The following is a 14,327-nucleotide window of genomic DNA, read 5'->3' on the forward strand; positions in this document are numbered from 1 at the left end:
TAGGAGAGGAAATGGTGATTTATTTTGAGGGGTTATGGAGATAATGGGCTAGTTATTTTGGGGAGTTATGGAAATAATTGGCTAGTTAATTAGCAAATAGTAATAACCTAATTAACTAGCTATTTGAATGTCATAAAAAGGGGGAGAAAATGGCAGCAACAAACAGAAAATAAAGGGCATGGCCGGCCCTAGTGGGTTTTTGGTTATAATTTAGAGGTTTAGTTGATAATTAAGGGATTGATTAGGTAATTAATCCCTTAATTAGTCAATTTTAGGAAATATGAAAGGAATAAGTATATTATTTAGCTAATTGATTAGCTAAATAATGAAATGGGAAATATATGAATAAATTAGGTTTTAAGTTGATACCTATTTTGGGCACTTTTGACTTGGTTGAAGGATAATTGTCTGCTGATTGCACGTAGGAATCCCAGTATACCTCAAGGGTAGTTTTGTCTTTTTTTGTCAAAAATCCACGTGTCGCCTTGTGATTATTTTTGGCTCCACAAATGCCCCCACACCTGTTGGGCTGCTTGTAGGAAAGGGCAACGGTGTAGAGATTTTCTTGCTTTAGGAAACTTAAGACTGTTTCCTATTTTGATGTTGATTCTCTCTTTAAATGGAAATTAGATCCTTCTAGGAAAGAGAAATAAATTTCTCTCAAAGCCTATTTAATTCCACCTTAAGTGGGTTATTAAATCAACTTTGGAGAGCGATTTATTCTACCCAACAAGAGAGAGAAGGTTAGAGGATATTTGTTCCCCCTCCTCTAGCAATCTTCTACATCTTGCACGTGCAAAGGATCGTCTTTCGTTGGTTTCTTCGTCTTCTCCGTGCCGCACCGATGTAAGAAAAATTTAATTTTTCTTGCCTTCTTCTTGGATAGTGCTATTGCAGGGCAGTCGTCGGGGTGGTGCGGCACGTTGGCTGGCAGGGGCCAGGAGTTGGCTTGGCATGGGTTGAGGAGATGTCGTGGCAGGGACCACTGCTTGGGTAGATTGGCTTGGCTTGAGCCAAGGGCAGCTTGTGCAGCTGGGGTCGAGGATTGTGGCGCTGGGGCGCAGTGCTAGGCGAGCCGCATGGCTCATGTCCTTTGGGCTCTTGGACCTGACTCGGGCCAGGCTGGCGATTGAGAGAAATAAGGAGATTGCGGGTCTCATGGGCTGCTGGAATGTTGGGCATGCAAGCCTTCTGCCTGCTGGAATGCTGGGTTGAGCTCCCCTGCTGAGTACCATGAATGTCGTTGGCTGCTTAGTCCTCTTTGTTGAAAGAAATGTGGGCTACTCCAGAAAGATGAGGTAAAGAGGATCAATGCGGATGCATTGGCTCGTCTGATCGCTGTCGTGGAGCTTACTATGAATGAAGATGGAAAGAAGAGATCTTCCCCGCCTGCTCATGAGATGCCAGTTAAGAAAAAACTAAAGACTTCTTCTGCTGCTCATGAGGGTCCGCTTGCTACCGAAAGGTATGTGATTGACATGACTTCTTCCAATGGGAAAAAATAAGGCTGCTAGATCTGAGCATGTGGCGTCTTCCATGTTGAGAAAGGCTAGTACAATTGTGGATAAGATTGCTCAGCGTAAGGTTTTATCATGCCCCCAGTGCCGAAGTCTGTACCAGGACGTTCTTTGGGAGCCAAGTCCGGTTCACCTTTGTAGAGACTTGCTATTATGAAGAGTGGTAAGGTGGACTCTGTTGCTAAAGTGGCGCCAAAGCCTGCTCCCTTTGCTGCTGAGATTGATTCGCCTCAGATTCAAGATCGTAAGCTTGCAAATTATGAGCTTCGTTTTGCTGCTTATGCTAAGAAGGGAGTGGATGAGCTTCTCTATTTCTCCAGAAGACTTGCTTGCTTTTATTTTTAAGGCTTCCATTGGTGAAGTAGTTGGAGAAGTTAGTGCACAGACTGGGGCAGCCGGGGGTGAAGCGCCAGATGAAGGTGTGGCGACCGAGTAGTCGTGGGATGTCCAAGCTGCTGTAGTGTAGTATTTTAGGTAGCCTTTAGGATTTTCTTTGTTTTTCCTTGTAGCTCTTGTTTTGCTTGAACTCCTTCGGCCTTTGCTAGTTGTTTATAAACATGTTTTCCTTCGTTTTTCTTCATCTTCACTTCTTTTGTTCATGCCCTAACCTTTAGACTTGATAGACCAGTGGCAGGCATGCTACTTTTTTATAAGCAGACAAGCTCGCGTAGCCTATGCAGCCGTAGGTGTTGGTGTAGAACTTTGCAAAGTTGTTAACCATAGGGTTGGCAGCCGGATGCCTTACTTACAGAAGCAGACAAGTCCGCGTAACCACTAGGTTGTTAACCTTGACTTTCTTCAATTCCGTAGGTTGCGTAGCAAGTATCACAACACTTTAGGACTTGGTGTAGGTTGTTCCGCGCTTGGCAGAGGTGAAGCTTATCGACTACGTAGCATGTCGGCAGTGGATAAAACTTCGTATATGCGCGCTAGCTTGTTTAACCTTTCACAAGAATGTGCAGTTGCATAAGTCTAGCGCGGCTTTACTGCTCGAAGGGCAAGCCGTAGGCAGCCTTCCGGAATCCGTAGGCTACCTTAGTGCACTCGGTAGCAGCTTTAGGATTCCAGGGCAGCCGTCCATCGAATGTACTGCGTAATGTGCCCTCTCCGTCTCTAGGGCCCGGTTCCCCACGGATTAGGCCAAGAGACCCAAAATCCTTCAGTTAGCTAAGCCTTGAAAAAGACCATTGCGGCTACTTCTAGGAATCCCGACGCAAGCCATCGTGCATCTAGTTATACTAGGGCAGCCAGGCTCATCCATGTCTGGATATTCGGAGTGTAAAGTTTATCCTCCCGTCTTTGAGAGCTGACCCATATGGGTGTCGGGGAATTGGTTTACCCTCTCGCACTGGAGAGCAATTAGTTTACCCTCTCACACTGGAGAGCATGGTTGGTTCCTCGGGGGGCGCAATTCCTGCGATGGGTCCCTAAGAAGGGCGCAGTCTTCTTTTGAAGTGCCGGAGTGATCAGTTGTTATAAGCATGCAGCCGAGCCAAGTTGTGATTACTTCTGAATTCCTTATTGAAAAACGAGTGAAACGAACGAGAACTTAGCTGTAAGATAGGAACTGCATAACAACTGGATAGTCCTCGACTTGTGAAGTGGTGCCCGTCGAGCTTCTTGAGTCTTCAGGCTTTGATGTAGTGGGAGGTCACACATGGTACTTCTTCAGATTGTATGCGCTCTACTACTTTTCGATCTTTTTATCGTTTCATGGTAGCGGGGGTATAATTACTCTTGCCACCTATTCTACTGAGCTTGTACAGACCTTCCCAGATGAGATCCATCTTTTTGGATGTTTCGGCCTGCCTATTGCCTTGAGGATATCTCGGCATGGACATATGCTGCTTGATGCCATATTTTTGGAAGAACTTCGCCAAATCTTTACCCACGAATTGCAGGCCGTTGTTGGTGACAATGGATTAAGGGATGCCAAATCGGTAAATGATGTTCCTCCATATGAAGCGCTCTATGTCCGTCTGAATTGTGGTCGTCATGGGCTCTGCTTCCACATATTTGGTGAAGTAGTCGGTTGCCACGAACCACGGCTGCTCGCGAGCCTTTGTAGTTGGATGCGCCGTTGACATGCGAATGCCAGAAATCTCCATTAAGGGAATATGTGCGGCTAAAGTGTGATCGACTGCCTTCGAGGCATCGTTGGGCCGAGTTGTTACGTTCGTCAGAAAACTTTGCATCTGCCAGGGTCTACGCCTTTATCACCGCCGGTTTAGATTCGGCGGAATAGTGCGTCATGATGATGACTGCAGGTAACTGTAGAATACAAGTAGTCGAGCCCCCAGCTCTTCTCGCATGATGGTAGAGCTTATTGCTACTTTAGATACCGTCAAACATGCGAATAAGTCATCCGCTGCTTCTAGGGAGGTGATGTCGGGTACTTCTTCAAGTCCTTGAATATGCATTGGCGAGCCTCATCCCAAAGTGCATGCTTCTCTGCTAAAGCAAAAGAGTTTGCCAGAGTTAGATCTTCTTTCATGATCAATTTTCCGAATAGCGGGTGGTCTGCTGGAAATCCTTTTTGGAAGGCTGCTCTAGGTATCGAGTCGTTGCATCCGACTATTTTTGCCTTCTTTACTTTGAACCTCCTCACATAGTCGCGAAGCGACTCCTTTGGGTTCTTCTTAACGTCGAACAAATGGTCAGACTTCTTTTTGATCGAGCGATAGGATGAATATTCTTTGGTGAAAACCAAAGAAAGTTCGTAGAAATTCCGAATGGATTGTGGCGGCAGGGTGTAGAACCAATCTTGCGCCTCGCCTTGTAGAGTGGTGGCGAATATCTTGCACATGAGATCATCGTTGTTTCGATAAAGGATCATTGCACTTTGGTAACGTTTTAAGTGTCTCTCCGGGTCTTCATCCCCTTTAAAAGATGTGAAATATGGCATGCTGAACTCACGTGGAGGCTCTGCCTGCTCGATCTCCTCCGTGAAGGGTGACCTGCTTATGTTGGTTATGTTCCGTCGTAGTGCCTCGTCGGTGACCTCGTTGCGTTGGAAATCATGTAATCGTTTGGTCAAGAGTCTCTCTACTTCTTCCTGAATTTGCCTTTGTTGGGGTAGCGGAGCTCTCGGCTACCCCCAGTCATGACTTGCTGGTCTAGGCTGCTCTTCCATGTGTTTGGCTCGTCTATGCCGCGGATGCAGTGCATGTGGTGTGTTCCTAGTAGGCGAGCGAGTTCTTCGCAGGCTGCTGGTTGAACTTGAGCTGGATTAAGTGACTGCTTCTCTCCGTCCGTCGTGCTGCCTACTCTGATGTGAGGTGGAGGACGCTCCTTGTGGGCTTAGCTGCGAATAGACACTTTGCCCAGAAGGTTGTTCATGTTGACTATCGGAGTATGACCCCCACCGTGAATGTATGCTCCTCCGTGGGCCTAGTCGAGAGTGCATGCTCATTCGCGCTCGAAGACGGGAATGTACACTGCCCAAACGTTTGGCTCGTGGCTGGTCGAGTGGCTGCTTGCCGGGACGCTGCTGGAAATGTCTGTCTGCCCTTGTCCTACTTCGGGATACCTCGTCAGGGGCACGTTTGATCCCGATGCATTGCAAAAGTTGATTCACCAAGGTTGTCTGTTGTGCAAGGGCACTCGTCAACTCTATGACTTGTCGAGACAAGTGTTGTTCGCCATTTGGATTGGAAGAGCTTGGAATGAATGCGCCTCCTTGGGCAGTGGAAGGGTGGTAGACTCCGGGCGCGAGATTTGAGTTGGGAAATGTCAAATCCGCGAAAAAATATGGTGAGAATGCTCCTAGCCTGATGGTAGGCCCAGATGGTTGAGATAGTCTTGGGCCGACTTGGGCTGCTTGGAAAGCCACGGGAGCAATCTGGGCCTTGAAAGTGGGCTGCTCGTCGGGAGCAGGCTGGGTCACGAGAGCAGGCTGCTTGGCAGGAGCAGGTTGGGCCGTGATAGTGGGCTGCTCGACGGAAGCAGGCTGGACCACGGGAGTGGGCTGCTCGTCGGGAGCAGGCTGGGCCACGAGAGCAGGCTGCTTGGCAGGAGCAGGCTGGGCCACGGGAGTGGGTTGTTCGACTGAAGCAGGCTGGGCCATAGGAGTGGGTTGCTCGTCGAGAGCAGGCTGCTTGACAGGAGCAGGCTGGGCCACGGGAGTTGGCTGCTCGACGGAAGCAGGCTGGGCCACGGGAGTGGGCTGCTCGACGGAAGCAGGCTGGGTCACGAGAGCAGGCTGCTTGGTAGGAGCAGGCTGGGCCGCGAGAGCAGGTTGCTTGGCGGGAGCAGGCTGGGCCGCGAGAGTAGGTTGCTTGGCGGGAGGAGACTGCTTAGAATGTGATGCAAGCGAATGCGAGGCTTGGGCCCGGGCCCATGCAAACTTGGATGGTACTTGGGCCGTGGCCTTGGTGTCGTGAGCCTTGGATGGCACGGCTCGAGCCGTGGTGAAGGCACCATGGACCTCGCCATGGGTGGCTACCGAGGTAGCCACCGTGGTGGTTCCCATGGTGGAAACTCGTGGTGGTGGTGCTGCTCCACTTATTGTCGCATTTTGCCTCACGGATCTCCGCAATCCCATTTCTTGTATATTAGAATTTTCACTTATGGAATTTTCTAAATTTCTAGCCATTATATTTTGCTTATACGTTTTATCAAAGAACCTTTGCAAGTAAAAAATTCTAATAATAAGAACGTATGAAAAATATTCAAATGGACTAGAAAATAAAGAAAAAACCTTTTTGTGCGAGAGTCTTCTACGAGTATGGATTTCAACTCTCAATGAAAGCACCAATTTGTGGATGCAAATTTTCTCCTCTTCGATCTTGGACGATTTTGCACCTACAAAACAACTAGCACCTTAGGTTAAGGCCAAGAGCCTCATGCGCCCACGATGAATGGGGGGGCTTTGGCCGAAGAACCTCCGATGCCAAAGTTAGAATTTTAGAGAGAAAGAGTGTTTAGAGAATTTTGGGATTTTTGCCAAAGTGTTGGAATTAGTGTTTTGTGAAAATGGGACCCAATTTATAGGAGAGGAAATGGTGATTTATTTTGGGGGGTTATGGAGATAATGGGCTAGTTATTTTGGGGAGTTATGGAAATAATTGGCTAGTTAATTAGCAAATAGTAATAACCTAATTAACTAGCTATTTGAATGTCATAAAAAGGGGGAGAAAATGGCAGCAACAAACAGAAAATAAAGGGCATGGCCGGCCCTAGTGGGTTTTTTGTTATAATTTAGAGGTTTAGTTGATAATTAAGGGATTGATTAGGTAATTAATCCCTTAATTAGTCAATTTTAGGAAATATGAAAGGAATAAGTATATTATTTAGCTAATTGATTAGCTAAATAATGAAATGGGAAATATATGAATAAATTAGGTTTTAAGTTGATACCTATTTTGGGCACTTTTGACGTGGTTGAAGGATAATTGTCTGCTAATTGCACCTAGGAATCCCGGTATACCTCAAGGGTAGTTTTGTCTTTTTTTGTCAAAAATCCACGTGTCGCCTTGTGATTATTTTTGGCTCCACACATATGATCTTCATCAAGGGACAAAAATAAACGCATAGGTGAGTTTAGGATGAAAAAGTTAAAAATGAAGTCAAATCCAATTGAGACAAGCAATATATTAAAGAGGGAGAATCAAACTCAAGATGACGAATGTACGAATGAATGTTCTTTAACCAAATACAAGTCTCGCGTTATAACTGCTGTGTTTTTTATGAATTGAATACTTGAATTTGGATCAATCGTTATGTTTTTGCGCTATTGAGCCCAAGCCCGTCTAAGTTCCTTCTATATATAAATGATAGAATAATCGACACTAAATTCATTTAAATTACAAGAATAAAATATCAAACACGGAACCTTGAGTACAAAGATAAATGCTCTTAACCAACTGAGTAACAAGATAAACCCGTCTAAGTTTAGTGGTCGTATTGTAACCGAGTTGGTTGGCCTAATTGATTGGGAATCAAAGCATATATGCATGAAATCTTAAGTATGAGTCTTTCACTTGCCTCATTGACTTTTATTACCTTATTTTTCATATTACAAGCCTTGGAGTGAACCAAATTTCTCCCCTAAACCATCAACAAAAAGGGATGACTATCCTTAGATATTGTTGAGAGTTGTCCCACATTGGTGAGGGACAAGGTTTGATATGTGCTTATTTGATCTTGGGCTACTTCCCATATTGCCAATTGGTTTTATGGTGGAACCTTAATTTCATTATGGTATCAGAGCAAGGTTGTCCACGTGTGAAGCCCAACGGCCACACACACTTCACGTCACCCAGTTGTTGTCCACGTATAGGCTTGAAAATCCGCCACACGTGCAGGGGCGTGTTGAGAGTTGTCCCACATTGGTAAGGGACAAGGTTTGCTATGTGCTTATATGATCTTGGGCTACTCCCCATATTACCAATTGGTTTTATGGTGGAACCTTAATTTCATTAGATATTTTTGAGACCTCCCCTATGACTATGTGCCCTCTCTCTCCCCCAATGTGCCTACATCTCTGAAACTTTCTCTGTCGTCGGTCTCTTGCTCCGGCTTGGAGTCGGCGGCAGCCCAATGCCCTTCCCTCCTCGCCCTCCTCCCTCTTCCCTTTTCTTCCACCCTCTATTTCATATCCCTATCTCCCATCTCCCCCTGATTTTCGCCTTTCTTCCTCTTCTCCTTCTTCCACCATATGTTTCCTTACTTTCTCCCCTTCTCTCCTTCTCTTTCCTCCCGATTTCCCCATCTCTCCCTTTTCCTCCAACTCCACCACGTTTTTTCCCTTCTCCAAGCCACCATGGATGGAGATTTAGATTATATGGTTTTGCATTTAACTTTCGGTTGTTTTCTTTCTGAGCATTTTGTGTCTCAAGTTGCTCTGAGCTTGGTCTCAGTCATCCATGAGTTTATCTCATATTTGTTTTATTTTCATTGTTCCTATCCAAACATCGCTCCTCACCGTGAATCTTCTATCATCTACCCTTGCTGCTCTTTTCATTGGGTGTCTTCTCCTAGGATCTCCTCCGAAGGCGCACTTTGGTGGTTCATAGCATTTAAAGTGTATTTTGCACTATTTGGTAGGATTATGGGAGCAGTCGTAGAGCGGGTAGCTTGCCTACCTCCATTTTCCGTTCATCCATTTGGTTCTTTGGCCTTTCTTCCGGGTGGTGGCAACGGATCTGCGATGGCGGTGCGGCTGTTTTGGTAGAGGTGGTTGTCTAGGTTTTTCGGTTTGGTTGCTGCTATGGGCTGCTCACTTTGGTCCTTCTCATTGTAGTTTTCGTTTATGGAGTTGGGCTTTTGCTTGGCCATTTTGTACTCTCTTTTGGAGTTGTTCTTACCTTGTATTAGTTTTCTCTTCAATGAAATTTACTTTGATTGTCCAAAAAAAATTATATATATCATATTACAAGTACAGTATAAAAATGCGATTTTGACGTGCTTTTAAACCGTGATGTCAAAATGTTTGGCATTGAAAGTAATTTGATATTGGGCGTGGCCCGTGCCTAAAAGATTGAATTTGGCCTTAGTTTTGGGCTCCTTTCAATGTTCTCCCGCATTGACGGTGTTGATGACCTAAACCGATGTTTACACAATAGAGAGAGTTTTGAACATGTACGAACACATTGACATTTTCAATATGGTGGCAAAAGCCTTGCATCTCACAGCCTTTAAAAGCCATGTCCCCAGAACGGGACTGCTACTACGTGATTCAATCTAAGAGTAAGGTACTTCGGTTTGTGATTCAAGTTTATGTTATGAATATTAAGTTGCTTTGATTCAACCTCAAACGATTCTCTTGTAAACAAAACAAGTGAAGTTTCTGATGAGTTGTTTCGTTACTCATGTTAATCTTTGCAAAGTAATGATATGAAGTATATTTCGTAACTTCGTCGGATCAAAGACATGTGTGAGTTGGATCAAAGACTATTGATTTCTTCCAGTAACTTCTCTTTTCTAAGTCCATTGTCCATACCATGTTTGTCGAGGCAGAGCCAATAGATGTACTGTTAGAACATCGACCGTAGACGGATGCATTCCTATGCAACTACCTTGAAAATAAGAACACAAGCTCTTGGATCGGTTTGACATGAGGGAACCATCATATCAACTGTTTGGTCACCGCCATTAGTTGTTACAATCCCCGACACCACTATTATGGGCTTTTCACCGTTTTAGTTCCATAATTTTGAATACTAAATGATGTGACAAATTGAAAAACTAGTTCCAATTGTTACACTGTCTTAGTTAACAAAAACGAGAAACATCAACCTTGTGTTATGCAAATGTTGGGGGAACTCAAGAAAACAAAAAATTAACAAACAATGTCACAAGTCACAGCTCGGACATAGATCTATAATTCGAACATCATTGCGACTAGTTCTAAATCAATCCAACACTATTATTAGGAATGTCAAAACTATATAATAGTGTTGATTATATTAAAAAACTAACATAGTAGCGTCATCGTAACAAACCAGGTATTCTCCATATCTAGGTTTTGTTTTTGGGGCAAACAAAACAAATCATATCATCATTCCATCACTCGACATCTACTTTGGGATCTGGTTTTGATGCTAAAAACATTTATATTCTACTCAATTTTATGAGACCTAGCCAACGCGACCAAAGTGAAAGAGCATCCATCCAAAGCTTAATCCGGGTATGCAAACGGATCTCAGTTTTTACTCTGAGTCCCGATGACACCATTTTTGTCTCTCCACCTTTCCTTGATATATTGTGCAATCCAACATCGATCCAAAAGTTGTACAAGATAAGGACACACATGATTTTGATAAAACGGATTTGCTGTTACTGTGGATCCCAAACTACTAATATAAGAGTATTTGAAAAAAAAAATCTTATATAATTTTGAATTAGTAGCTCAGAACTTTTATTATTTTAGTAAACTCGTTTCGTGTAAGTCATTTTTATAAGGAGAACCACACTTTTTCTTCCCTATTGGGATTGCTTATTAATTGGTTATAAGGGGATCAGAATACGGAATGGTACGCCACATTTGTTATATACATTAAAAGATTTTTTTTATGTCACTTAGTACTACGTCTAGTGATATTTCTCTTCACTTATAAATGAGAGATCTTAGGTTCGATTCTCACCAAAGACGAATTTGAACCACATAATTGCTAGCACACTCCCACCCCTTTTAATTAGATAATATCGGTTGTTAAAATAATTTTTTAATTTTTTTGCCCTTTTTGTGGCTCGTCTCTGCCGTTTTGCGGCTGCCAAAGTCCGCAGATTCCGGTCGGCTCCTCGGCCGGCTCACAACCCTGTTTTTTAGCCAGAACTTTTTCGGTTGCTTTTGTTTGTGTCGGTTAAAGTTGGAACGCTATAGATCGTGGCCGTTGAAGCGGTGGAGCGATTGGGTCGATGAGTTCGAGGTTTATTGGGTTCAAAGTTTTCAGTGGGTATCTCTATGTGGTGCTGGGTCTGCGCTGCCGTGCTGGGTGTACTGAGGCGGATCAGTGGTTATTTTCCGACATTCTGATCCCGACATCTTGTGCTCTTTACGTAATTTGCGTAAGGTTGGTGAGCTTAAGGTGTAATGTCTCTGATACCCCTGTCAGGTTTTACCCCTTTGGACTAAAATATTTGCTGTCTCCAGTCGTTTGTGTACTGTGGTAGGAATGTGTGTAATTTCAAATTCTCAAATCCCTGAGTTTGTATGGTATATTGTTTCAAGGTAGATTGTCTGCCCTTCTGTTTGGGTGCCATTTTCATTCTCTCTTATTTTATACGGTCACGATTAAGTCACGTTAATATTTTATATTAATTTTTTTATAGAGATAATAAGACAAAAAATAATAAGAATATAAAATGTTGACGTGGCTTAATCGTGACCGCACAAATAATAAGGGATGGAAAGAGCAACAGGAGAGCAGACAATCTGCCTCCATGTTGTTTTCTGGGCTGAAGTTTCTATGATATTGGATCTGTCATTTTTTATTTATTTTTTATTTTTTACTGGGATTAGGTCTTCTAACAGAGAAAATAAGAGGTTATAATTACTGAAACGGGGTATGAATTTTTAGATATGTGCAGTCACTAGGAATTACAGGGGAAAGTTAATGTAATTATGGACCTTTTGTCAATGGAAAGTGCATATAAATTATTATAACTATCTTTCATCATACTATTATTTTGTTCTTTTTACCACAATTTTTCTGTCAATTAGTGATGAACTAGCAAAAATTGCGCGTATGACATTGCGGGTTTTAAAACTGTACAGAGCATGTTGAAAGTTGTAAATGTATACAAGATAGACAATACTAAATACATGTGAAATTGATCTCGAACATGTTTTGGAATGTTGTCTAATTCAGGGCAAAATTGATCTCAAATCATGAAAGAGAGACAAAAGCAGATCACCCTTGTACTGTATTGCACAATGATGGTTTGCATTGAAATTTTAAAACATAGGTTGTAGGAGAAATTTTTTGATAAGGTTGTCTGATTAGGTCAATTCTCATATACTATATTGGACTATCGTGGGATCGAGTTGGACTAAAGTATAAAGAACTTATGCTTTTGTGAGGTGTTCCACAGATGATTTGGTTAAGTCGTATGATTTTCTAATGAAGTTGTTTTTTGACCGAGAAAAACAAAGTAAAATGTTTCAAAAATTGAAATGATGTTATTAGTCTGAAAATTACATTTCTTTGGCTTCACTTTCCTGATACATTTTATATAGCTAGCCTGATTAAAGATTCTAGCTACAACAAAATAATCAACGTTGTGAAGAAGTTCATGTAAATCCCTTGTCCTCCCCCTCTTGAAAAGATCTCTGAGAAATGGTTGCAGATTGGTGTCCAGGAGATGTACATGTTTCTGAACTAGCATGGTGTTTAGATCTCCTTGACCCTGATGGACTCCCAATGGACGAGTCCTTCGACTTCTTCCGTCGCGTTTTCTTAGGGATGTCCGGTAGGTTTTGCGGCGACTTGCTGCCTTGACTTGGATCCGTGGATTGCTGGATGCTCCTAGTACTACTGTCCGATATCTCCCTATTCTTAGAAGACCTCCTTGTATGCTTAACTTTATCTGATTTTTCCTTCTTGGGGGAATCCGTTCCACCACCTCCGTGCCCGTTCGATGAATGCCGCCTTGACGACTTGGGTAAATCCGGCATGTCATTCGCCGGTGACCTAGCACCCCTTGAACTTTTCTGGCTTGAATCTACATACATTTACAACATTAACATGTTAACCGAAATGTGTTTAGACACAAAACTACACATTTACTGATGCTCTCTAAGCAAATGCGTCAATATTGCGTGTTAAAAAAAAAAAAAAAAAAAAAAAAAAAAAAAAAAAAAAGAGGGTACCTTCAGAGACCCATTTGACCCCATAATCTTCTTTCATATCTCCATTGCCTAAAGGTGCTGACTGTTGAAATCCTGGTGGAGCTTGAAACTCATTCATCTGCATGAAAAATAAAACCCACATGATGGTCTCGTCTAGCCGCTATCCGTCTTCACTTTGTCAAAAAATAGGTTACGAGCATAATTCGAATCTCGTGGACTATAAATGTTGTTAAAAAAGAAAAGCAAAAATGGTTAATTACCCAGCTTGGAGAACTAGCAGTTGAAGGGCCATCCCATCCTATATGAGCAACATGCTTTACATCTGTAGGAAGCCCAATCTGCATTTCTTGGTCTTTGTTATCATCTGCCGAAAGGATTGCCATTTCTTTGAGAAATTTATAAAAATGACCCTAAAAATCACTCTAATTGCAACCTTCTTCCAATTTTACACGTACCAAAAATTTGAGAAATGTATCTTAGGCCCTTCAAGAGGCCCTTCATCTTGTTGTTATTTGCATCTTTCACCACCATCTTGCCATTATTTGCGTCCTTCACCACCATCTTGCTATTCTTTGCATCTTTCGCCGCCATTCTAATTAAACAAATTAATTAAAACTACTCTTGGAAATTCTCTACTAGATGTAGAATCCAAAATTTGTCCTCCAATTCTGTAACATTGACAATAGAAGAAGAAGAAATTAATAATCGAAAATCAAAATACACAATATGAAAGGGCTAATGCAAACAGAACTGCAATTTGTCTTTTTTTATGTGTTCAAATCTGACAGATGACAGTTTATTGATAAAAGAAACAACAACAACAAAAAACCATATTCTTTTGCGTTTCGATTATGATACCTTGATGCAAGGCTGAATTTTACAGGCCCGTACTGAAGGAGGCTGCATTCAGAACTATAATTTTTTTCCCTAAGAAGCTAAGAACATTCACTTTCTTGTATTAATTTGCAAGATGGGGAAAACTTTAGAAAGAAAGGGAAAAATGTGTTCAAAAACCAACAACAGCTTTTGACAAATGTGGCATTGAGGGTTGCAGTGATGAGAAAAAGAATGAACTGGAAAACAAATTATGCTTAATTAAAGTAAACCTATTTTTTATCTCGTTGATTCGATGGTAATGCATTCTTCTTTCTTCCCTAATCCCATGATTGTCAACCAGAAGTCGTCGTATTTTTCGGCCAGAAAATTAGAGTGAAAATAAAATCTTTGACGTGCTAAATATAGGGGAGGGGGAGTTTTAACGGGTCATTTTAGAGGTTGTAATGAATGGTGGAAGCTTATGAATTTCCATTGTTTGTTAGCTATTTCTTTGGGTGGAAATTACTTATGGAGGACATGGCTACATCTAGATATATAACACTTGCATAAATAGCGGATTTGTAGAAAATTAAAGCAAGATAAGTGCTATGATTAGTCGAATATGCGTTTGTGAACTAATTTTAGTCGTTAGTACATGTGAAACCTATAATGCATCAAAATGAGATGGCACATGTGTGTTT

The 14,327-nt window shown here is 42.3% G+C and overlaps 1 protein-coding gene across 1 annotated transcript; it reads right to left on the minus strand.

Annotated features, from left to right (window-relative positions):
* Positions 1–12,119: 12,119 nt before the first annotated feature.
* LOC103435719 (CRIB domain-containing protein RIC6-like) lies at positions 12,120–13,900 on the minus strand. Its single transcript, XM_008374125.4, has 5 exons — positions 13,669–13,900; positions 13,266–13,478; positions 13,071–13,174; positions 12,832–12,928; positions 12,120–12,683 (listed from the first exon to the last, which is right to left on the minus strand). The coding sequence occupies exons 2-5, from the start codon at positions 13,399–13,401 to the stop codon at positions 12,253–12,255; spliced, it is 768 nt and encodes a 255-aa protein (XP_008372347.1). The 5' UTR covers positions 13,402–13,478; positions 13,669–13,900; the 3' UTR covers positions 12,120–12,252.
* Between the last annotated feature and the right edge of the window lie 427 nt (positions 13,901–14,327).

The sequence above is a fragment of the Malus domestica genome, chromosome 05, assembly GCF_042453785.1.
Source record: "Malus domestica chromosome 05, GDT2T_hap1".
In the NCBI taxonomy this organism is placed as follows: domain Eukaryota; kingdom Viridiplantae; phylum Streptophyta; class Magnoliopsida; order Rosales; family Rosaceae; genus Malus; species Malus domestica.